Source organism: Echeneis naucrates, chromosome 11 (genome assembly GCF_900963305.1).
Source record: "Echeneis naucrates chromosome 11, fEcheNa1.1, whole genome shotgun sequence".
NCBI classification, from domain to species: domain Eukaryota; kingdom Metazoa; phylum Chordata; class Actinopteri; order Carangiformes; family Echeneidae; genus Echeneis; species Echeneis naucrates.
Window position 1 is genome coordinate 11,711,468 of NC_042521.1, and position 24,815 is coordinate 11,736,282.

Here is a 24,815-nt window from a genome sequence, read left to right on the forward strand (position 1 = left end):
AACTGAAATTTCCTTCATTAATAGCTGCATGTGAGATTGTGTTGATAAAAAATTGTATAGCTACACAGGTGTTGTAGCCAGGGCTACCTACCTATAGGATGACCAGTAGGGGACAGAATGGGAACTCAAAATATTGAGATTCCCTACATAAAAAGTTGACCTACAAAACTGGACCTAAATATTTAGAAACACAGATACAGGTGCATTACTGGTTTAGATATCAAAATCAGGAGAAGTTTTAACTAACTATACCTCCTTACCTGCTACTTAACAAATAAAATCATTCATATATCAACTTCACCGTGTACTTTTACTGTAGATGTCAGTGATTTATAATAGCAAACCAGGTGTTAGCTATTGCATTGTTAGGATTGCATGCATTTGTTATGAGAAAATATCTAAGGGGACAGCCCCCTAATGTACAGGATAATGTCTGAAGGTTAGCAGGCAACAGCATGTGTTCTATATGGTCTGAAAACAGGACAACCGGTGGGGGATGTAGGCTAAATCCCCCCCCCCCTCCGAGTTGTTCACATCTGAGCAATGAACATATGGGTCCACTTGGAACAACAAATATTAACAACTGTTTGCTATTTGATCAGCACACAATGTTTATCTTATTTACCAGTCAGAGTTCTGGATGATACAGATGTCCTAAATAAATATCCCCTGAAACTTTTCTTCCATCATTTCAATTTTGACTCATTTGCAGATCTTGATCGTAGTCAATCAAATATGTTTTGGACATGAAAGTGCATTCTTGGAGGTTATAAGTATATCTTGATTTTAGTTAGCCCAAATTAAACTAATAAGGAATTCACTGATGTATCAAAAATGTGTTTGTAGCACTTTTTAACAATTGGTTATTTTATGTAGTAAAATGTTTAATTATCAACTGAAAAACTAGCTTGTAATCCATGTTTTCTGTATAGTTACATCTCATAAATTAATGCAAGTGACTATCACACAGGCGAAACGTAAATTACTCTTTTAACCCTTCTGTAACCCTTTAAAAGGTTTTTTAGTTCGAAAACTTGATGAAATCCAGATGAAATAATTTCTATTTCTGCTATAAAATTACTCACCAAAATCATCAAGTTTACAGATAGTTGCCTCCAACACTTTAACTTAAATCAATATTAGCATATAATAAATAACAGCTACATTTTAAAAAAAGAAACTTTTTCCTCTTGAGTACAAACATGATATGCTCCATTTCAAATTCAACAAATTGTGCACTTTATAGAAACAATGAACATAATCTAATGTAAAATTACAAGTGTGAAAATCATGTTTTTCTCCTCTTTTAGAAAACAATATATTCAAGTTGATGGCTTTTGAGCTGTCAAGAGAGAAATTTTCCCAGCACAAGTGTAACTAATCAATCAGTGTGTTGAAACCAGTAAACAACAGGACAGAGGCAGACAAGTTCTCCTGTAAGAGACAAAGTTACATGCTAAAGCATGGCCACGCAGTGTATGACAAAGTCTGCAAATATTCATGTGACTGAGTGAAAACACCCACTTTAATCAGACTCTAACACACAAATGGACGTGCTGTTAAACTGATTGATCAAATGCTTTAGCAACAGGGAAAATACAGCCATCTTTAAATTGCAAAAATACAAAAATCTACCTGTTTAATAAAAAAAAACCTCACATGTGTCTTAAATAAATGAAAAATAGAAAGTAACAAGAATTTAAAGCTGTTTCTTTTAACTACCATGCTATGCGAAATGTAGTCTGTGAAGAATTTAATCGAATTACCTTCAATTACAATAATATTTCATTTTTAAAAATACAGCCATAGTTACAGAATCACAAACAAAACAATAGTGAGATGGAATATGATTAGCTGCTATAGAGAGCTTTTTGAGCACAACACTAAACTATTATCTTTAAAATGTCTTAAGATTTAAATAATCTTTTCTATTTCAACAGATTTAGACTGAGACACACCATACTTATTTACAAGATTTAAGTTTTGTTTGGAAAAAGGTGCAACTGGGGAGAAAACCTTTACAGGTATTATCCTTTTAAAAATAGTAAAGATGTCAGCTGTAATATAACTACGCATTTAAATATTTTGCCAGCAAGCAGTAAGTAATTATTTACAGTTATAAAAGAAAGGTTCCTGAGCATGTGTTTTGAGGGAGCACAAACCGCCATTTTCTAATGAGATGGAGAGTGTCATCCCATAGGAGAATATGTGGAGGAGAAAAAAAAAACATCCACATTTTGCTATGGAGCCTGCATAAAAGCCCTTGGTTTAAATAGAAAACATCTGTCTGGACCAAAAAAGAGAAAAAATGACAGTTGCATCAACGTCGATAAAGACTGTTTCCATCAGTTAATGTTACTCTAAGGCTGTAGATTCTCCTCAACATGGCGCACATCACAGTGTTCCCTGACTCTGTCCGAAGCGGTCAGCCAGTGGATTTAATGCTTGCAACTCAACTGGAAAGAAAACATTGTTGAAGATATGAACCACCTAGGATTAAATATGTATATAAAAAATAGAGCAATCTCACCGGAGAATAGAATCCCTTGATTCAGTGTAGTCTAAAGGGCTTTGGAAAGGAGCCTTGCGCTTGGCGACGCAGACTATCTATGCCTTGGAGTGAGGCCAGTAGCTCAAAGTTGGGCCATAAACTGCGTTTTACTTAAACAATCTCCCCCCCTGTTGTCCCCCTCCCCCCTCCCCCTCTTTCTCTCGACAAATAATCTAGACTATATTCAACATGATCGGTTTTGTCAGTTTGTTTCCTACACTGACATTACCCGCTCAAATCTTCCCACATAGGATGCAGTCTAGTCTGGAACTTTATGTCAGTTTGCCCCCTATGGAATTTGTCCATAGCGAGGAGTCCTGCAAACGGGGGGCGGGGAGACTTTCTGTACATTCCTCAGCGATACATTCACTACTCCTCCTGCGGACACACACACACCACACACCACACACACACACACACACACACACGCAGGCAGGCTGCAGCCATGCATCCGTTCATTTAAACCGACAGAGCCAAGGCGAGCTCTCCCATGACCGCCGTCTCTATAGGTCCACCATCTGTAAGGCACAAAGGCACACCCAGCTGCTGCGGTGCCTTTCGATATTTACTCTGCAGAGGAAATAAACGAAGCTAAGTAAACCAGATAGAAAAAAATTATTTGAGCCTAAATATGCCACGGGAAAGAGCCCAGGTTTAATAGATCCCCTCTATAGATTAATACATGGTGTGCACAGGGATCTAACCACTAAGTGAAAAGTTGTGGAGAAACTCTTCGGGAGTTGAAACTCAAAAAAAAAAAAAAAAAAGTCATCATAAAATGATTTAAAGATTATATAAGTAGATTTAAAGTAATCTTTAAACCGTGTCTCTTGTTCCCGTTTTATTTAAACTACTTATATGAGTGGCCCAGATGTAAACACGAGCTAAAACTTCCTGAAAAGTTGAGAGCAGTTCTAAAAAGCGCCGCGGACTTGGCCACCGACTTGTGTTTCGTTCCATCTGTATGGCTTATGACAAAGGCCAGCAGAGGAAACATGGGGAGAAATGCATAATTGGCGCGCTGATTCATATAGAATAGCTGCGCCGAGGAGCCAATGAATGAACGCGTTGAGGCCGAGCCAGCAGCGGTAGTACGGAGCGGGTCTGCTGCTCTCTGATTGGTCGGCCTCCTCGACCAATCAGCGAGCCCTATGTGTTTGTTCAGCAGCAGAGGAGTAAACCCACTGAGACAGCCATGGCCCCAGTCTGAGCCAGTGGCTGAAGGGCCCACTAAACCAACAGTCTCTTTGTAACCTGCTTTACATGTGCATGCACACCTAGGCCTGTTCAGCAGCCAACACTGCAGGGACACAGGGATATCAATTCAGGTCAGAGCAGGGCTCTCTGCTGAGGCTGCAGTGGAGGTTACACCCACTGCATTCACTTTTGCAATACTTTTCGCTTGAGAAATCCAGTTTAGCATACTTTTCAAATCGACATTGTAAATAGGTAGTTTGATTACATTGAAGGACATGCATTTAAACTAAAATTCCTGCTATAATGTAACTTTTTTATTGTGGTACATGATTAATTTCTGGCTACATTTAAGACTTATTAAATGGCTATGTTTTTAGACTGCCACTAATAACTCATAGGTGACAACTTATAAAGCCTAATTATAGGAATTACATGACACTCACACCTAAAACCTGGAACCAAAGACAATGAGTTTTGAATTTTGAACTTATGTAATTTAATGTTATGAATATACTCAATATAGATATATATATTCAGCCGTCACTTTAGTTGGCACACAGATCCAAACTAATGCATTCTGGTAAAAAAGTTGTGTAATAAATTCTATCTTCATTGTGTTTACAATGTTGTGTTGCAATGTTTTTTGTCAAAACTGTTAAGAGATGTATCTTCGGCAGCTACAATTAGTATGCTGTGAAATTATACAGCATTATAGTCCACGTTTCTACTTTTTGGCCACCCTATTTAAATCCATGAGGCTACACTGAATATTAAAAACGCCTAACACATCAACAGCTAAAACTACCTCAACAAAAACCTTAAAGAAGGCAGAAATTAATATTCAACTGCTGCTGTGTGCTACATTTTGTTGAAGATTTGTCTTCTAATGAACTGGCAACTGTGTGTGTGTATATATATATATATATTTCCCATGATCACAACATAAAAGATCAAAATTAAATTTTAATCAAATCATTTGCTTAACATACATGATATGTAACAGTATAATTTGAGACACACACTAAAAGGTATCGTTTAATTCTTATAATCACATTAGAAAGATAGGGAGATAGATATCCTCTGATTGTTTATCGACCTATATCCCATCAACAGGTACGTTTGCAGGGACTCATTCTTACCGTAAACACACCATTCTCTGCAACCTGACCTACGTGTAAACTGTCGGCCTTTGCTCATCTTTTATAAAAGCTCTTAATGACAATCGTGTAAGATTTTAGTATTCCACACATGATCCAATTGGGCTGTAGGTTCACATTGCACACTGAGGGACACTTTGGTGTGGGAGACCCCTCCCTCTTTCAGTAAATGCAAATCCATAGCGGAGGTATAGCAGTGAGGCTTCCGCCATGTGCATTCTGACCACATGGCGAAAGCGTCCTCGTTCCGCCAAAATGGGCTAAAAGTTGGAAAAAACAAGGGCTGCTTCAGCCCCCACGTCGCCCTAAGACACCCCCGCACCAATATTATTTTGTGTGATAATGGGCAACTCGGGCCTGCTCTTGGACTTTGAGCTGTTGAACGGGAAGGGCATGGCTCCACTCTGGTTGGAGAAGATGGATGCCGTCGTGTGGACAGGAGTACGTGTCAATCCCATATTGCACGAAGGCCCAAAGGAAGGGTACAAGCCCCCGCCCACGTGCAAGATTGTTGAAATTAAATGTGTTCAGTATACAATTTAACCATACAGTGCAACATCATTTATGAATGGCTCCACCCCCCTTTTCCTCCTACTGTGTCATCAGCACAGCGCACTTAGCACAGCCGTGCGCACAAGCCCCCGCAATATCAGCGTCTCCCTGCTATGGGCGTGCGTGAGCGCAGTGCCGTTTTACTATTCCTCAACCGACCAATGAGGATCGAGAGTTTGCAGCGAAAGGCACACGAATGTGATTCTAGTAAAGATACACTGGGTTCTCACGGAATCCCTTTACGCACATTGCTCGCCAGGTTTTTTCCCAACACTAATCCACTCTTCCCCTCCTTTTTTCTCCACTCCCCTCTGCTGTCCCCACCCCAGATTCCCGTGCAATTTTCCCCAATCCCAAACACTTAATTGAGCAATTGGGATTCCTCACGTGTGGGCTGATTTGTAGTTTGAACACGTGGCTCATTCAAAAAAGCCGGAATAGCAGAGGATTTTTTTTCTCCCCCCTTCTTCTTCTTCTTATTCTAGGCTCTAGACTTAGAGGCGGGCGCCAGCCTTACCGTGTGTGACATTCTCTGTCTCTTTGCCAAGGGGTTCGGAGGAAGACACAAAGTAGTTTCTCCTCCTTTTTACCCAGCCCGCCATCGTTTGGAGACACGAGATTAATAATTGAGCATTTATTTATTGTGCGACAGAGACAGAGGGGCGAGGGAGCGCAAACGCACTGTGAGGCTGCCAGTTTAAATCTATCTGTGGCTTGAACGACCGGGAAGCACGCCACAGCCACTCCGTAGTAGTAAAGGCGATTTAGGCTACTCCAAACACTGCACATCCGTGAGAGCAAATAACTATCTCTCCCTCAGCGTAAAGATTGTCCCTTTCGGCGCAGAACATGAATAAGCTATACATTGGCAACGTGAGCGCAGAGGCGAGCGAGGAGGACTTCGAAACTATCTTTGAGCAGTGGAAGATTCCGCACAGTGGTCCATTTCTTGTCAAAACTGGCTATGCGTTTGTGGATTGCCCGGACGAGAAAGCTGCAATGAAGGCCATCGATGTTCTTTCAGGTAAGACGCTTTGGATTAAAATAACAAACAAAAAGATTAAAAGTGGTATTTTGAAAAGACGCACGACCAGCTGCAATTGTGTGAAGATCGCCTTTTTACTCCACGGCCCGTATGAGAAATGCACGTATAGTCCTGTAGGGTGGGGGTGTATCCAAGCATTGCTATCTCTCACACAACCTTTACTTGGCCTTTTGACACTGTGGGCTCAGAGAAATGGCTGCCTGGGGTTTGACTTAATTCGTGCTCTTGTAATTTCCCAGAGTGTTGCTTGACTTAAACAAAAAATGGTCGCGTAATCACAATCCAGAGGATGAGGATACCGGAGCTTTCAGGTTTTGTGCCGTGTAGGGCAGTAGGGCGCTCAGGCAGCGGGCTGTGGACGCCGTGAAGTGAGCCTCACTCACACAGTCCACTTTGGCATGGGGCCGTGGTGGCGTTCTGCTTTTATTTTTTTTAACACCCCTGTATTTCAACTTGCACTCACATCAGTTTCAAAGTGTAGGCCTTCTCCTGTAGCCACCGCTCTCCTCATTGTGAAGCCATTTCGTCCATGCTGACAGACCAGGTGGTTTAATTGTGCTGGTCAAATGTAGAACAACTAGCTGAACCCCCACAACAATTTGCTTTTCTTTTTTTGCATATTCTTCCACTTCGGTCAGTAAATTAAAGTAACGCTAACTCTCTCACTCACTCTCACTCTCTCACACACACACACACACACAATAATTTAGCTGAACTTATTTACGTAGGCTATTGAGCGAGTGTCTGGCTCGTTTTTGTGTCTTCGTGCTTTTTAGTGGCTCGCACAATCAGCATTTTGTTTGCTAATATCCCACCATGCTGAAAATGCCCAGGACGCTACCATGTCTACATGATGCATGTTCACATAAAAAAAAAAACGCAACTACAGAAAACGGGAGTAAACACTGACCCCGAATAAATTTCCAAAGGCGAGTGAGGAGGCCGCCTGCCTGAGAGGTCAAAGGACCCGAGAAATTAAAATAGTTGCCTTTTTGTTTTGTAGGTAAAGTTGAACTTCATGGGAAACTTCTCGAAGTGGAGCACTCGGTCCCTAAACGTCAAAGGTAGGTCGACTTTTATTATACAGTGCTGGGCTCAATTCGTGGGAGCTCCATTTTTTTCCCCCTCTTTACTGTAGCCATTTTCTGCAAGAAGGCTTTTGGTTTTTTTTTCTCCCTCCCCCTAAGATGTAGCCTGCTGCTGGAATCCTGCATGTATGTTGCTGTTGAGCATTAATTCAGCGGTGTGAGCATATTCATTTTAGTTAAATCAGGTGTCCCCTTTTTCTGCCTGTTCTGGGGGTCAAATGGAAGGGGCGTATGGCGGTGTCCTCCCTCCTCTCGCCATGACTGTGGGGTGCTCCTAAAACCGTCGTGCATTTGGGTTTAACTAGCACATGCCCTTTTTCCGCCTTGTGTTTCTGTCGCTCGCCCATCTTGCTGTTTTTTTTTTTTTTTTTTTTTAAATTTATTTTTCTCTTCACTACTTGATATTTAAGGTCCAACCTCAGGGCGAATAGTAAAAGCCTGAGTGTATTGGCTGAAATGTGTGCAGAGTGAGTGCAGGCTGCATTTGAGGCGTACAGGCCTTGTGGAGTCGTCCATTTGAGAAGGATCTGCCCGTCATTCTCCCGGCCTGCCCTACGCTTCCGCCCTCCTTTTTGCACAATGTGCTGCTGTTGCATGAGATGGACTCCCAAACGCCAGTGGGACTGGAGGTTTTGGGGCCCAAGTCGCAGAAGCCCCGCAGTTTCAGAGTTAGACCCCTGTTGCCACACTGGAGGATTGTTTCAGTGCATGGAGTCCTTAATGTGTAGCCTACTGTAAATATAAAGTGGGATCTACGCAACGTGTGTTGAACGTAAAATACTGGCAGCGTGTGCGGATTTTTAGGCGGTGACGCAGTTTGGTCATAATTCAGTTTACATTAATTGATTGAAAATGTTTCCGCGACGTACACACGTCATGTGTATCGTTTAGTCGGTTTTAGGTTTTATTTCCCTCACGCTAAGAAGCCACGTTTGAAATCCAAGTCGAGGTGAAACGTGTTTAAATATTTTTTTTAACCATACTACGTGGCTGAAAATAATTTCCAAAGTATTAAGCTATGAAAACGGAGCATGCGGGGGATTTTTGACGTCTTCACGTGAATTGTATTTTCCACCTGGACGTCACTGAAGTGCTCCCCAGCCACTAGGTCTGAACTGGGCTTAGGGGGTGCAAAAATAAAAAAACAAAATAATTCATGTTAACTAGGTGTGAATTTTGTGCCCTCTTGAGACCTTAACCTAAAATTTCCCTAATCAGGAGAAAAAAAGATGACATTGCTGTCTCTGAGTGCAGTCTGCTGTGTTGGCTATGGCAGCAACAGAGTCGAGTTTCCGCCACACTTCAAAAAAGTACAAAACGTGCCCTCCCTTTACAACATGGAACATGGCAGTCGTCAATAGCGACAGTATTCTCAGTATAGGCTACACATACACACTTGTGCATGGGGCCCCCTCTTTGCATTCTGCCTGCAAATATCAGCTGGGGGCTTGGCCAATCACCATGGCTTAACCTTTGAACCCCCAGGAAGGGGAAGTGCTGCAGCAGACAGATCAAGGTGGACTGGCTTTTTTATTTATTTATTTTTTTTTAGGAGGGTTGGGTCATAAGGATAAAAGTGCACAGGGTGACATGCTACGGAGTGTGGCATTTCACATTGGCCAAATTCCTTCTCGTAATTACATTTTGATGTAAATTCCTGTGAATTTGTCACGGTTGTGTCAAAAGGGGACTGAAATCATCACCACTGCTGCACTTACAAATCTGCTCCACTCAGACCTAAATATTTTGTATGCATTAACAACATAGCACAACAGGATTCTTTTGATTAAACATCTTGTCCATAGGTGCACTGTATTCTTTTCATAGTTATTAAATATTCCAGCAGCTTTTGTTTGCCTGACTCCTGGAGATGTTGTGGGGGTTTTTTTCAGTTTTTTTTTTTTTGTTTGTTTTTTTTTTTTTTTTAATGACGAATTTAAGCAACGCACCCACATGTTCTTGACAATACCTCATGCTTTTACTTTTATATGCCATAAAAGCATGAAAATTTAGTTGGATATCAAGCAGTGTTCGTAATATTACAGCTATATCTACATTTAAGTTAAAATGGTCATTTTAACTTAAATGTAGATATAGCTGTGACAAGTGACACGATGGTTCAGCATTAGAACAATATTAACTTTTGCTCTAGGTTTTTCTAGATTCATTTAGAATTTCCCTTTCAGAGCAATTCAGCCACAATGTCCATATAAATATTTTTTTATTTTCTTTTTTTTGTTCCCCATTTGGTTGGGTTTATTTGGCCACAAAATGTACTTTGCAAACAGTTTATAATTTGTTTGGCTGAACTTCAGCTTATCCAGTGTTTGCTGGATAAGTTCAGCACAATAAATGTGTTAAATGTTGCTTGCTCATCCCCATTTGAATGTACGCTCTTTGTCACATGTACAGGAAGAAAGAAAATGGCATAGCTATAGGAGGGGGGTGGGGGGTGTGTGTGTGTGTGTGTGTGAGAGAGACACGGAGACCTGGATGTTAAATTTACTTTGTTCAGAAGTGCACAACTTTGATTATTTCATAGCATATGTCTCGTAATTGTACTGACTGTACAGTTTATTCTTTCACTCTGATTTTAGTTCTATGTATGCTGGGTTGTTTTTTTTTTTTTTTCCTTTCCCCTCCCCTTTCCCAAAGCTAAGCATAAAAGTCTATAAATTAAGACAATGGTGTAGATCGTATCAGCGTTGTTTGTAGAAGTGGCTCCTGGCTCTTATTACAAGAATTCTGTGTCATGGGGTCACTGTGGGGCTCCACCTACAAAAATAGGGATTTGGGATGGAGACTTGGGGGTGCCAAAATTATGAATGTTGCCCCTTGTTTTATGCAGACTGCAGGAAGAGGTTCCTTTTTATTCTTCTGAGACACAAATCAGCATTTCATTGTATTACTGCTTTCTTAAAAGTATACTTAATTTTGTGTGTGGTGGGGGAGGTAAAGGCGCAAATGCGTAATAGTCTTTGCAGAAGTTGAGTCATTTTGAACCTTTGATATTCAACTCACTGGAATTCTGAGGGAATTGCAAACAATCTATCCAAACTCAAGTGTTGAATGTAACTTACTGGGTGCACTGAGTGAGTATAAGGCCTGTGAGAGGGCAGCGGAAACCAGACTGTGGAGTTCAGTGATTCAGAACCTCTGAATAGTCAATAGCTGTGGATGGGTAATGAGCACTTATCTTGTGTACCACACTGTCTCTGGATGTGCTTCAGTATCGGTGGACATTTAAGAAATGCAGATATATATGCTCACAGGTGAGGTGGAGTGTTACAGTACTGACTTGTCCATCCTCTGGCCTTTATGGATATGTGTGCACAACTGCATATGTCCGCTCATCCACGTGTGGGTGTTTAATGGTAGAGTCCTGGAGGTCTCAGCTGGCTGAAGGACGGGCGTGAACACGTAGTATGTTGGTCCATTTTAAAAGTAAATAAGGAGCCAGGCCTCCACTTGGCCGTCACATGACAAGCCAACCCTAGTCACTCCTAGCAATCTCCTCCTTCCCTCCTCCTCCCACTTTTAACCCTGCTCTCCATGTTCCTGTCAGTGGACTTGTCTGTGTCCATAGCAACAGGGCCCCACCCCCACAGGGCAGAGAGGGTCCTTGTCACCCTTGCCTGAAACAGGACTAGTTTCCACACACCCCCCCACCCCCAAACACCACACCCCACTCACCCCCCCCCCTCCAATTCAAAGGCAGGGACCAGGCAATGTATACCTCCCCCACTCCACCCTATACCCTGGCTGACTTCTTGTATGTGCTGTGTGAAGCTATAGGTTAATCCGACTGGAAGTGCTTGGTGCATTTGCACATTTCGCGTGGCGTTCCCACCGCAATGCAGAGCATACAGAATGTGCAGAGAGAGAGAGAGGCTGGATCAGCCTGGAATGGCACACTGGGCCGGAAACGGCTGGAATTCCTCTTGGAAGTTATTTGGGAATATTCTTTACAATTTCTCCATTTAGACTCTAAGTAGTTCCCTTATGTCTTAAATTAAATGTTGTTGAATGTCTGTTATAGAGGCTCAGATGAGGAATTTGAACTGCTGTGACTCTTGTTGCACATGTGCAGTGTTTTTTTTTTTATTATTATTATTATTTTTTTTATAACAGCCTAGATAAGCCTGTGTAATTCTTTACATTTTTGCATGTCCTGTTGAATTTGAGTTCATGGTGTAAAGAGCAAGTTCATAAATGCTGCATGCTGTCAAGTGTTTGCAGATTACAAAACAACTATCAGAAGTGGAGCAGTTTGAAGTAGATGAGCTGAATTTTAAATGTCATTTAGTAGCTCATTGGAGCTTAGGCAAAAGAACAAGAGATGTGACACTCCTTTTTTTTTTTTTTTTTTTTTTTTATGTTTATTTATTTTTTACTTTTTTTTTTTTAAGCAAGAGAATTGCATTTATGTAACTGCACAATTATCATATGTATCAGGCATGCGTGAAAGAGCATGAAGTTAGTTTGGTGGAAATGGGATAGGTTCAGGGTGTGAGTCCTGTTTTTTGTTTCTTTTTTTGGTCCCCCCCCCCCCCCCCACACGTGCTTCTGTTTCAACCATATGTACAATTTGATTCAGAATTTTTATTTTTTAAATATATCCACATGCTGACAGACAGTTGTAAAACTCTGACTCAATAATCCACAAGTTTCCGTGTCTATGACCTCCACACATACTCACGATACTTGCACTCTTATACACCAAGTGTAACTACATTTTGGAACTTTTTGCTTAAAAGTTTGAAAATCGGGAATTTCTGTCCTGGTTGTTTCTTGTGACAGCACGCAGCAACCTCATTGTAGCTTCTTGTCTCCTAGCATCTGCTGTGTGCACACTCTATAAACAAGCGCACAATTGAAATCTTACTCTTATAGTATGAAGCAGCTAATGGAGATTCCCTTTAGTTTGCTGCTGCTGCCAGCACTCCTCCTTTGATAACAGCTGGATGATCCTGGATAAGTGTATATTTTGGTTGAAAAGACCTGAGTCTAGCAGTGGTGGAAACCTCATGATGCAGTGCTATAGGGCAAATATGCGACTCAGTGTATGTAGTCAAGCTATTTGGACGTGTGCGCCGTTTTAGTCCTTCAGCCCCCCTCTTTTCTTTTCCTCATATTCTACAAATTAACTAGGGTGTGGTATGTTTTTTTTTTTCAGTTTCATTTTAATTTTGAGCACGCTGAACATATCCTAGCTCCCCTTCAAAAAGAGGTCAAATTGCTCCTCTGCCCACCTTCTCTGCTCCCGTGTTCTTTCTCAGGTTGTCTCAATGCACCTGCTGCGTTGGGAATGGAATTAAAGCAGTATTCACTTCTTTCCCTGTCTCTTTACATGGCAGAGGGAATGAGGATTTCCATGTTTTTGATTACAAAATATTTTTTTGTTTCAGTTGTACCCTTAGTGTTTTCTGCTAACTGTCTCTCCTTTCTCTTTTTCACCTCTCCTCCATCTACCTTCATCAAATTCTTCCTCATCCTATCCATACCCCACCCTCTTTCTCTCTCGTTGTCTTTCCAGGAGCTGTAAACTGCAGATCAGGAATATCCCGCCCCATATGCAATGGGAGGTGAGTGCTAACAGGCTGCTAACTGCTTCCAGGGTGGGGCACCATGGGGCAATTTAACTGGGCTCTCATTCGGTGCCCCCTGGAATCACCTGGTATCCCTTTGGTTTTGAATTGACGAGGCACTAGATTTGTATGAAGGTTGCAGCTTAGACATTTGGCTAGAGAATGCAAAGTGTAAACAATATTGGTAATGCCAACGGAAAATTTACACCCGAAATCTTGGTTGACTTTTGACATTTTATCTGTTTTTAGCATGAAAGGATAGAGCTGATGACATTTTACTAAAAGATGCCACAAGCATGTAGAAGGATTGTGTTGGATGATTTGACTAGATCACACTTGAAGGAAATTTGAAGCAAATCATGATTGTAGCATTAGAACCATGTTACTGAAGACGGGTTTAGAAGAGCTGGTTTAATTTTATTTGTTTATTTTTTATTTTTTATTTTTTTTACTAATTTCACTTGGTTTTCTGGCATGTTTTGAGTTTGTCTTTCAATATGGCTGTGTAATTTGAGATCTTTTTGACACCAAAAAGACCAAAAAAAAAAACTTGTTGAAATGAGGTAAAAATAAACCAAGGGTATTGTCTGAGGACTTGTGAAACATTCATGTGATGAAGGGTTTGACCCGGACAGCCCAATTGTTTAAGTCCTTACATAGTCTATGTGAAGTTTCTATTTAGCTTATTTTTAGAAAGTCATTTTACTTATTTAGTACTTGTGTTCTACCTTTCTTTATATTTCATGTGTATATCAAGTCTAGAAATGATGATCAAAATCTAATAGTTTATTGCATGAAGTTGGAGAAAATAAAATCTGCACTTCATTTTAATTTAGTCCATTGTGTCACCCTTATAATAGATGCGTTGAATGCCAAAATCCTGATTAGTTTCTAAGGATATAGGTGTGGGAGAGAACATTGATGTTTTAACTTCTACCTAAAATTCACTTAATAAAATAAAGCATAAATGCTCCCACAAAGCCTCTAAATTATAGTTGCATCAATACTTTTGACACTATCAATGCAATACAGCAGTGCTTGATCAGATAAAATTGCTCATTTGCTATTTAAGTCTTTTTATGTTGTTCCCTGTCACATTCACAAAGAGGAAGGGCCCACATTAATTAAAAAAGTACAACAATTAAAGTGTTAAATCTGTTGCTCTTGGATTATTCCTGGAAGTAAGCCTTTGTATTTCAGGCAAAATACACCCATACATTTTCTGACAAATATTCAGAAAACTGGGTTTGAATTGATTTTTGCGAAACTGTCTGCAACTGCATCAGTAGTTCACTGGATTTTCTTGTAGCGGGCTCCTACAAAGGCTTTGAACAGGCTTGAGACTTAACACTGACCTTCAATGTCAGTTTTACTGCTTCAAACCCAGTCCACTTTTTCATGTTCCTAAAGGGGTTAGCAGCAAAAAAAGCTGTCATGCGAAAATGAATAATATCAACAAATAGTTTGCTGAAACATGGTCAGATTTCAAGGCCACTGCCTGATTAGTGAAAAATGATTGTCAGTGTTGAGTAACAAATGTGTATGTGTGTGCAATGCATGTTTTTTTATTTTTTTCCCCTGCATGTGATAAGCGTTAAAAACTCCTTGGTATTCACTGACTAATCTGCTGGAATATGTAAAATTTAATTTGTCAAAACTTTGGAAATGTTCAAATTGCACTGAAGCTTTCTAAACTCAAAATCACATTTGTCAAACTTGAGATGCCCACTTACATGTAGAATCTCGTGTAAATGGTATTTATGTGGCTTGGGGCTTTTTTTTTTTTTGGGGGGGGGGGGAGAAGCACCCCTTCTCCCACTGCAGAGGTTGTGATAGCATGTACTCCTGTTTTAATTTTCTGCTCCGTAAAAGACTATAGAAGCCTAATAAGTTCTCATGGTGACCTACAGCTTGTTCCCTACTCCAGGTTTAATTCAGGTCTTTAAATTTCAGTCTCACTGTGATCAAATGGTTGCAGGGTTTTGTAATGGTGGGCTCAGTTTGCCTACGCATGTCCTGCAGCTCTAGGTCCACCCATGTTCCTTGTATGTAGAGAGCAAGCTGTTTGCTTTCCCAAAAGGTGACATGGAGGTTTCTCCTCTCGGGGGGGAGGGGTTAAGAGTGAAGGAACTGAACAGAATGGGATCTTTTGATGCAAAGGCCTTGTATGTATCTTATCAGGTAGATAAGACAATGGGTCATGGCGCGTGTGTGTGCATGTGTACGTGCTAACGGCAAAAGAACAGTGAGTAGTGGCGTGTTCACAAGCTGTAGTGGGTGGGTGGGCGGGCCTAGACTGTTTCCCTTCCATGTGCATCGATTCACAGAATGTGTAGCATGAACTCGTACCCCTCCCCCAGCCACTGCTTCCTGCTGGAATGTACCCCACCCTTTCCTGAATGGCCTGGATTCCCATTGGCCAGGTTCTGCAGATGGACACGCAGCCCAGCCAGCCAGCAGCCAGCAATTCTTGGCTTTAGGGAACTCGTATCTATGCTGAAGCAGCCAATGATAAGGAGTGGAGATGACAAGGAGGCGGGAGGTTGGTGGGTTGGTGGAGTGGGGGGGCAGGAACGCAGTCTTGTTGGCTAGAAAGTGGGGTTGAGCTCTTGGGGGTGTGGCCTCGGGTTCCACTGAGCATGGTCGGAGGTCTTAGCTTAGCTTAGAACCCTCGCTCCCCCTCTCGCCCACGTTTGATCATATCCATGAGTTGAAATCCTTTGGCCTTCAAATTTGGGCAGTTGGCCAGCTCAGTGTGGCTATTGTTTGCATGCATTTTAAACTTTTGCTTTTTGTCTTTGTCATTGTGGTGTGTGTGTGTGGGTTGTTTTTTTATTTTTTATTTTATCTATTTATTTTTTTACATGCAGGAATTTTTATGTAATTCACTTTGGTAATGTAAAGGTCCAATTGAAAGCAACCGTAGCTTTATTTTATATATTTATATAATGTCTTCACAACCATGTATACTAGACAGACAATAGATGGATGAGTTTGTTGTCTGTAAACCATACTTTTAATAGAAATTTTCATGGGTACTTTTAAATTAAGACTTTGTAAAATGCTGTAAAACTTGTTCAGTACCGTGCAAGTGCCCTAAGGGAGAGTCATAATTTGAGGTAGACAGGCTTTTACAAGAGGGCAGCAAATGTATCCACGTAACTCAGCATTGAACTCTGGGGTTCAGAATTAATGGAGTGTGTCCTGGCAGCGAGCTGGGCTGGTTCCCATAGATGAGCTTCTGTTCACTAACAGTCTAGTCAACGCCTTCAAAGTCTCAGTAATCGTGGCTTTTCTCTCCCTCTCTTAGGTTTTGGATAGTATGCTTGCTCAGTATGGTGCGGTAGAGAGCTGTGAACAAGGTAAATACAGACTTGTCTACGCTTTGTGCTGTAACACTGATTAAAATACAATTCCACCACTGCCTCAACATACACCTTTTTCTGGTTTCAAAACCTCTGCCATGTTATAGCTGAGCAACTTTGTTTCCTGGTAGACTTTCTTTTTCTTTTTCTTTTTTATGTGTTAATTTATAGTTGACTGTAGAAGAACCATTATGGTGGCAAAATGTCATAGTTTATGGAATGTGTGTGAATTGACTCTGCTGTGTGCTCCAACAGTTAACACTGACACGGATACTGCAGTAGTCAATGTTCGATATGCAGCCAAGGACCAGGCCAGGCTGTGAGTGTGCACACACACACACACACACACACACACACACACACACACACACACACACACAGTGTATTCACATCACTGACCTCCAACTCATCTGTCTCAAAGTCTGTGACATGCGCTTGCTGAAGTTTTTCACCACACCCAAATTTTCTATTGGAGATGCCATCATTGTACCCCCACCACTCTACCTGATTTCTTCCTCCTGAAACAGGTCTAGTAAAATTTGACATGCAATAATGATGGGAAGGAGACAGCGGTTTGTGTTTACTGGAGAGGGAGGGGGTTAAATTAGCCATCTGGTGCCCCCTGGTGTACACAAGTCATACTACATTGTTTCTCTTTCCATGAGTGGTTGTAGAAATCTCCAGGCATAATTGTTCGAAATCCTTGAGGCTAACAAGGCAGATATGTTACAGTGCCAGTTCTGACTGGACGTTGAAGTGAATTTCTTTCAGCTCAAAAATGATTTCTCTGCCCTACAGGTTGTCATAGCTCAAGCCTTCTCACTTTTTGTGTCCAACTGTGAAATGGCTTCAATTTAGTCTCAGGCCTTGAGATTGTGTTTTTAATGTCCTTGTTTCTTGGATTCTGCCATTGATAAGGAGCTGGTGGGGAAAAAATCAAATTTGAAGCCTTATGCTGATGGTATGCACGGAATTGTTTTGCAGCTAAGTCCGTCAGTTCCTGCTCCACCACTCTTGATGTCTCTCTGAAAGCCTTCCTGTGTGGTGAAATTCAACTCCACTAACTGGGAACCAAGAGGTTTGCTGTAGCGACTGACATCTCTCTATGATCCCCAGGGCGATGGAGAAACTGAATGGTTCTATGATGGAAAACTATGCCTTGAAAGTATCCTATATCCCAGATGAGACGGCCGCATCAGAGGGTCCTTCAGCAAGTGGCAGGAGAGGATTTAATACACGTGGACCTCCTCGCTCCAGCTCTCCAGGTCTGGGTGCCCGACCCAAAGTGCAGTCAGACATCCCGCTGCGTATGCTGGTTCCAACGCAATTTGTAGGTGCAATTATTGGCAAAGAGGGTGCCACTATCCGCAACATCACCAAACAGACCCACTCAAAGTACGTACACAGAGGTCAGAAATTATACTGTTTGGTCTCCATGTGTGTGCATTTATCTCATACGTTTAAGGTTTTCTCAAAATCCATTTTCTTCTATTTAAGGATTGACATCCATAGGAAAGAAAATGCAGGTGCTGCAGAGAAGCCCATCACAATCCACTCCACCCCTGAAGGTTGTTCAAACGCTTGCAGAACCATCATGGAAATTATGCAGAAGGAAGCTCTGGACACAAAGTTGTAAGTTATTTATTTATTCCCCCCCCCCCCCAAGAAAAAATCTAAAAAAAATGCATGTTGTACAACTTTATTAGCAGGTTTATAATTGAGAAATCTAAATGAATTTAGTCATGCATGCTTTATACACTTAAAGTGAGAATAGCAGTTATTCTGATATCTTCAATGTGTGTTACTTGATGTGATGTTCATATTCTTAAGATGAAAACCTGCAGACAATGTTGTGTTTTGTTTTTTTTTTTTTTGTTTGTTTTTTTTTTTTTGGTCAGTTTAATCTGAATGTTAAGGAAGATAACACTTGAAATCCTGTTCATTTGTTCAGCACTGAGGAAATCCCACTGAAGGTCCTTGCGCACAACAACTTTGTAGGAAGACTGATTGGAAAGGAAGGACGCAACCTTAAGAAGATCGAGCAGGATACAGGGACCAAGATCACAATCTCACCGTGAGTTTAGTGATGGAGCTCTCAGGGAATGATGGCTGTAGGCCTTAAAACGCCACTTGGCACACACATTTCTAATGTTTATGCTGATGTCAAAATTTATTCTGATACAGTTGTCCCCACCCCACCCCCTCCATTTGTTCAGTCTTCAGGACCTGACCCTTTACAACCCAGAGCGGACAATCACAGTGAAAGGCTCCATCGAGGCATGCTCGAGGGCTGAAGAGGAAGTTATGAAAAAGATCAGGGAATCGTATGAGAGTGACATGGCTGCAATGAACGTAAGTCTTTCCAGTGCTTGGTCAATGAGCCAAAGGATGGGTTTCCTCCAACTTCGGATGTCAATCAAGCTTCATTTTCCAAAAAGGGTGTGCATGCTTACAAGGTAGCAATCATAAATTCACTGCTGCATTTATACAAAACATAAGGAAAAGATCAAAAAATCAGTGTGGATAGGTTATTTTGATATTTACTTCCACTTAATAAATTTGAAGTGGTAGGATGAGGCCATTTCAAAATATCCACAATATGACTAGTGCAATCAGAGCTCATCTCAGCATGTATAATAAACCTCATTCTGTGCAAATTTGCATTTCCTTGGACCTCTTCCTCCCTACTGTCAGGCAAAAGAAAAGAAATCCTGCTGGAGAGCAGTGTCTCTTATTAGTGTAATGTCCCCTGAGGCACTTTCAAGCAGCACGTGCTTGTTGGTCTATATCCAAAGGCAATTTAGCCATAATGCATGTTGCATGCCAGTAAACACTGTCGACCACAATGATTGTCACACATTAGTGGTGTTGATGATCATATCTATCACCTGAGGAGCCTATCGTGTTAATAGAAAGTCTTGTTTCTCTTTAGCTCCAGTCCAACCTGATTCCAGGTTTGAATCTAAATGCATTGGGTTTGTTTCCCAGTGGAGCACCAGGCATGGGCCCCTCCATGTCTAATGTCCCACCTCCTGGAGCTCATGGTGGATGCTCATCATTTGGAGTAAGTACAGTGGCTTGTTGCATATATTGGGGTTACAATCCCAAGACTGTGTGTGCAATCTTAAATTGACACTGTTTATACGCTTGGCTCAGTTGAGTGACAGAAATATATTCAGAGAGTAGCTTTTAGTCATAAGCATCAAAGTTCAATGTTTCTTTTTTCCCTTTAGTGCAGCCCATATGGGGGTGAGGGGCAATTTTGGGCTTCTATGCCATCGGCGAGCAGCCAGCCCCTTGCTGTAAGTCACCCATCCCAAAGTGCTTTGCACGGCTTGTGGCTGCTCGCTGCAAGGTTAAGGGCTCGCTTTGTCAAATCTCTAGCTGCTTATTGACATTTGACTTTTAGCCAGGCTCTAGTTTCTGTGCAGTTAACCTGGTGGATGGGGAGACCTGAGTCCTGGGGAGGCACAGAAGCTAGGTTTGTAGTTCTATTTTATATTGGCTTCACCAGATGCCTGGCAGGCTTTCTGCCAAATATGAAGCAATTGGCTTTCTCTTTTTGGTAAGGTGCTTCGATTTCTAACAGTTGGCGTAAGACATCCTGAAACTAAAAACCCCGCTTCACTCTTTGTCAGCAGCCAAAACAAGTTGTCAGTGTTCCCTCAGCTGACACATTGACTGGAATATTGGGCTCCATCCAAAATCAACAGTGCTACTTGTTGTTCCTTTGACGGTGCACACACCTACACTTCCTGAGCTCAAGTCAATCATGATAACATAAGAGATGTACTGCAGCTGTAAATGTCTATTAGGATATGTTCCATTGCTCAGTAAAATCGCAAAAACAAACATTTGCTACACATCAAAATGCCACTCATTTATTTTTCAGATGGAACTACTAAACTGCATGTGGAAATTTAGATTGTGGATTTTGAAAGTGGCAATTTACTCAATTTTTATAACCTAACACTTTTTGGTGTAAGCAGTGTACAACTTAACACATGTATGGGGAACATGCAGTGTGCTCCTTTTTACTGGAAATCAGTGAAAGTTTGGCGACAAATTCCAATGTGACAGTAATATTTACTCTTGTATAACTGCAACACAGGGTTTCTATTTCTGACTGGTAATCTCAAGTGTGGGGCATGACCTCCCTTGTAGCTGACGAGACTGCAGCTTTTGCTGGATCTGCTATTTGTGCATTGGTGGCTAGAGTTCAGCAAGTAGTCTGCAGTTGGTGTTTGCATGATCCTGTCCTGGTCACAGGAGTTCTAAAGTGTCTATACCCAGCAGGGACACCCAGAGTCTGAAACGGTTCATCTGTTCATCCCTGCGCTTGCTGTGGGAGCCATCATTGGAAAACAGGGTCAACACATCAAACAGTTGTCACACTTTGCTGGAGCCTCAATCAAGGTGAGTGACAGACAGGTGGCGATGTGCATCTTAATGAAGCGACGTCAACGCCGACCATCTTCCTGTTGTCACTTGATTGATGGGCATCGGAAGTGAGGGTTGCTGTTTTTTAATGCGGCCAATCTGTCCTGCTTCAGATCGCCCCTGCAGAAGGGATGGATGCCAAACAGAGGATGGTCATCATTGTCGGGCCGCCAGAAGCTCAGTTCAAGGTGCTGTATTCTCATACCTAGGTAACATATGAAACACTGTTGGTACACATGTATATAAAAACAAATTGGAGCAATAGTTAAATTTGGTGGTAGTAGGTGTTTAGCTCTGTTAGTGGCCCTATTATTACAGCCTAAAATTACTTTTTTTTTTCTTTTTTTTGTGTGTGAAGTGACAATTGTATGCCCCGTCTGTGGCTGCAGGCTCAGTGTCGCATCTTTGGCAAGCTGAAGGAGGAGAATTTCTTTGGACCTAAGGAAGAGGTGAAGCTGGAGGCTCACATCAAGGTTCCCTCTTTTGCTGCTGGACGAGTCATCGGAAAGGGTGGAAAAACTGTAAGCAAAGATACTGATTCAACCAGAATTTATGTTCCTAATAAATGCTAACATTACGTTTGTTCCAAATGGAAAAAAATCAGTTTGAAGTTTCTTTCTGGTGCCATTCAATCTCCATGTTGTGGCTTCAGGTGAACGAATTACAGAACCTGACATGTGCAGAAGTGGTGGTACCCAGGGACCAGACGCCAGATGAGAATGACCAGGTCATAGTCAAGATTAGTGGACACTTCTTTGCATGCCAGGTGGGTCTTTATTTAAAAAAAGAAAATGAATGTCCAATCAGCTGTGCCCATTGGCACATGTTCCATTTAATTGAATTAAGGTAATTTCAGTGGCCTTTTTTGCATCAAAAAGGCTTCACTGCAACCATGGAACCACTATTTGGCAATTTTAAGTTTTGCTTTGAGCTTAGTTTCTTCCTACAAAGATGAGCTGGCATGACCTTTTCACAGGATGTTTTACAGGCTCCTGGTTAGGTTGTTTTGTGATCTGAGCATCTCCTGCTTGTTGTATAGCTGGCCCAGAGGAAGATTCAGGAGATTCTGGCACAGGTGAGGAGGCAGCAGCAGACCAAGCCTCCAGCTGGAGCCCCAGCTCCACTGCCCCGCAGGAAGTAAAGGTCCACCAGACCTGGAGGATTGGTGACTGAATCTGCCAGAAGACTTGAAGGATGGACAGATGCAGCAGAGTCCAGGGAGAATGAAAGACAAGGGGTCGTTAAGCTCATCTCAGGGGTCAAAAGTTATCACCAACTGAACATCCACCCCTCCTTGTCTTACTTGATGAACTTTCAAGTGTGGCCAATAAGAGGCCCTTCGCCTCTTAAGCTCCACCCTCCTCACCTCTCTGCATCTCTGAGAATGTACTTCTGAGGGCTCCCAACAATGTCACCTGCCCTCACATGTACGCACCCCTCGACCGCCCCCTCCCCCATCCCCCCACGGGCGTGTTAAAATTAAAAACAAAAAATCCAAAACTACCCCCCCTTTTCTTTTCTTTTTTTTTTTCTTTTTTGCCTTAACACTAGAAACACAAAGAAGAAATAAGGATCCCCCTCCTATCACCTCCTCGGTGTGGTACTTCAAACTTGACAAGATGTTTTGGTTGACTTCAGATTTAAGTTTTGTTTTTTGTTTGTTTTTTTTTTTTGTTTTTTGTTCTTTTTTCCCTTTTTTCTTTCCCCCCTTTTTGTTGGTAGCATTTAATTTCTCATGAGTTTTCTGTGGAAGGAAAAGGCATTGCTATCAAGGTCCTGGTCGGACCAACAGAGGTTTATTTGGGGGGAGGGTTGGCTCAGATCGGGTGGGCCATGTTTAGGGGAAAGATTCTTGTTTCAGGACAGGACCCCTGAAAGGGTGGATTATATTGGGCGTCCTGCCCCTGTAATGATAGTGGCATTTTATAAATTTGGATGCATTTTATAGATAGACCTATATACATAGATGAATATATATTTAGAGGTGAGGGCAGCGCCATGACTGACACTTAGGGAAACGGTGCCGAACTGCTGCTGCCCAGGAAAACCAATTTAATATGCATTTTACTTAACTACCTCAGGATCTAGTACCTCAGAAGAGAAAAAAATGATTATATATGAAAATGTTCCTTTCTTTTTTTATTTTGCTTTTGTGGTATTTTGTATACTTTATAAAGCTGATAGTCTTTGAACATTTTTATTTTTTTAAGAAAATTTAAAATTTGGTCAGCTGCCAATTGACCTTGCTTTCAACTCTGGTGCTTTAGGTGGCATTGTACATGTGTATGTGTGACTTAAGATGACCCTGTACATAAAGTCTATTTGTACATAGCAGCGCTGGAGCAAGAGTTGGCGCTCCCTCAGCTGGCGGCTGACAGGAGTATCAAGAGAAAATCGCCTCAGTTTTTCCCCTGAGGGTCCACCATCTTCTGAAAAAAGTATAAAACTAAGACATGCAAATAATGCCAACCGTACATAATAGCAGCAATGCCATTTAGTTTTTGGGATTGACATCTTTATGGGTAATGGTACTTTAATTTGTCAAAATAAAAAAATTTTCCTTTTTGCCTTCCTATGAGGGTTGTGGTCAGGACCCTACAGGGTGGTCTGTAATGGTCCTTTCTGTAGCTGCCCTCAAGTCAGCAGAACGTCTGTTTAATGTCTGTTCTGTTCCCAGGCCATCTGCCACCTTCCTGACGATAATGTTTTACCAAGGTCCAAGCCCAACTAGATTTATTTTCAGAGCAAGCTTTGTCAGTTCGGAGTGGCCCTTGTATGTTGATGTCGTTCACTGCATGGTGAGGGTAGGGGGAGTCACACTGAGACACTTTTCTTTTTCTTTTTTTTTAATTTCTCTTTTTTTTTCTTTTTTTTTTTCCTTTTGCGCTTTAGGAGACTAACTGATTTAAACAAAATAACATTTCTATGTAAACCACAAATGTAACTTGACATTTGAATTTGTTCAAACAGGGAAAGCAAGCCAGAAAAGGCGAACTACGTACTGAATGATCCCTGACTGGGGGTAAGAGTAGAGTAAAAGAATCCAAAACTTAAGTATACAAATCATTTCATTTGTCTCTTCATGCCGAATGTAAATACGTTGATTGTGGTAAAAGTGCTTGAGTGTATCCATGCTTCCACAGTAGAACGCCGTCTACCTCAGCTGAGGGGGTGGGGGGTTGTTGTGGCACTCGGCACCCCATCCTACCCCCACTGAGCGCCAGCGCGCACTGATACCTCAGTCCCCCTGAACACTTCTTTTGACATGGGCGCGCCATCCTAACACCACGCTTAACTGAGGGGCACAAGTGATACTTAAAATTATCCCCGACATCTCCTGATATCCCTGCTTCCTTCCTGCCAAACTACCCTCCCCGCCCCCCCCACCCTCCTCTGCAGTTTATTTTGATCTACCTCTTTAGACACATATTTGAAGTAGAGGCATTCTTCTATTTGTTAGAATTTAGCCCTCCCCTCCTTTCCCCCACTTTACGCCTCCCCATGCTTTCCCAGATATAAATGAAAACTTAAACTAAAATCATGTACTCTTTAGGATTGGGAGAATTGAACGTGATCCAAATTTTTTTTTTTTTTTTTTTTTTTTGCCAGTGTTTATATATACTCTTCTTGGCTTAAGTGAAATCCTCAAATGACTATTTCTTTCTGCTTTCTATATTTGGTGGTGTGGCTTACTTGTATTTGAACTTATGCTTGTTGTTTTTTTTTTTTTTTTTGAGAAAAAGGTCAAATCATGTTTTGGTTTTTTTTTTTCATTCAACAGTTAAACTTTTTTTTTTTTTTTTTTCTATTCTGAATTTTAAGATTTCAAAAT

General features: G+C 41.5%; 1 protein-coding gene across 5 annotated transcripts; it reads left to right on the top strand.

Annotated features, from left to right (window-relative positions):
• The first annotated feature begins 5,994 nt into the window (after positions 1 to 5,994).
• On the top strand, positions 5,995 to 24,658 carry igf2bp3 (insulin-like growth factor 2 mRNA binding protein 3). Of its 5 annotated transcripts, XM_029514537.1 has the most exons (16): positions 5,995 to 6,481; positions 7,506 to 7,566; positions 13,127 to 13,175; positions 16,489 to 16,540; positions 16,799 to 16,862; positions 17,660 to 17,938; positions 18,041 to 18,175; positions 18,495 to 18,617; positions 18,760 to 18,895; positions 19,476 to 19,607; positions 19,777 to 19,845; positions 20,840 to 20,959; positions 21,097 to 21,171; positions 21,373 to 21,504; positions 21,636 to 21,749; positions 22,023 to 24,657. In XM_029514537.1, the coding sequence occupies exons 1-16, from the start codon at positions 6,307 to 6,309 to the stop codon at positions 22,122 to 22,124; spliced, it is 1,818 nt and encodes a 605-aa protein (XP_029370397.1). In that variant the 5' UTR covers positions 5,995 to 6,306; the 3' UTR covers positions 22,125 to 24,657. The 5 variants fall into 5 exon arrangements, with proteins under 5 accessions (XP_029370397.1, XP_029370400.1, XP_029370398.1 ...); XM_029514540.1 differs by lacking the exon at positions 19,777 to 19,845 and having other exon boundaries at positions 19,476 to 19,587; positions 20,850 to 20,959; positions 22,023 to 24,658; XM_029514538.1 differs by lacking the exon at positions 19,777 to 19,845 and having other exon boundaries at positions 20,837 to 20,959.
• Positions 24,659 to 24,815: the final 157 nt, after the last annotated feature.

What these genes read in the sequence shown, in the direction of transcription:
- igf2bp3 (XM_029514537.1), top strand. Translation starts at nt 6,307, where the DNA reads ATGAATAAGCTATACATTGGCAACGTGAGCGCAGAGGCGAGCGAGGAG. An exon ending in TCGGTCCCTAAACGTCAAAG is followed by an intron (nt 7,567 to 13,126) that starts GTAGGTCGACTT and finishes TTGTCTTTCCAG; the next exon opens with GAGCTGTAAACTGCAGATCA. An exon ending in GCCAAGGACCAGGCCAGGCT is followed by an intron (nt 16,863 to 17,659) that starts GTGAGTGTGCAC and finishes TATGATCCCCAG; the next exon opens with GGCGATGGAGAAACTGAATG.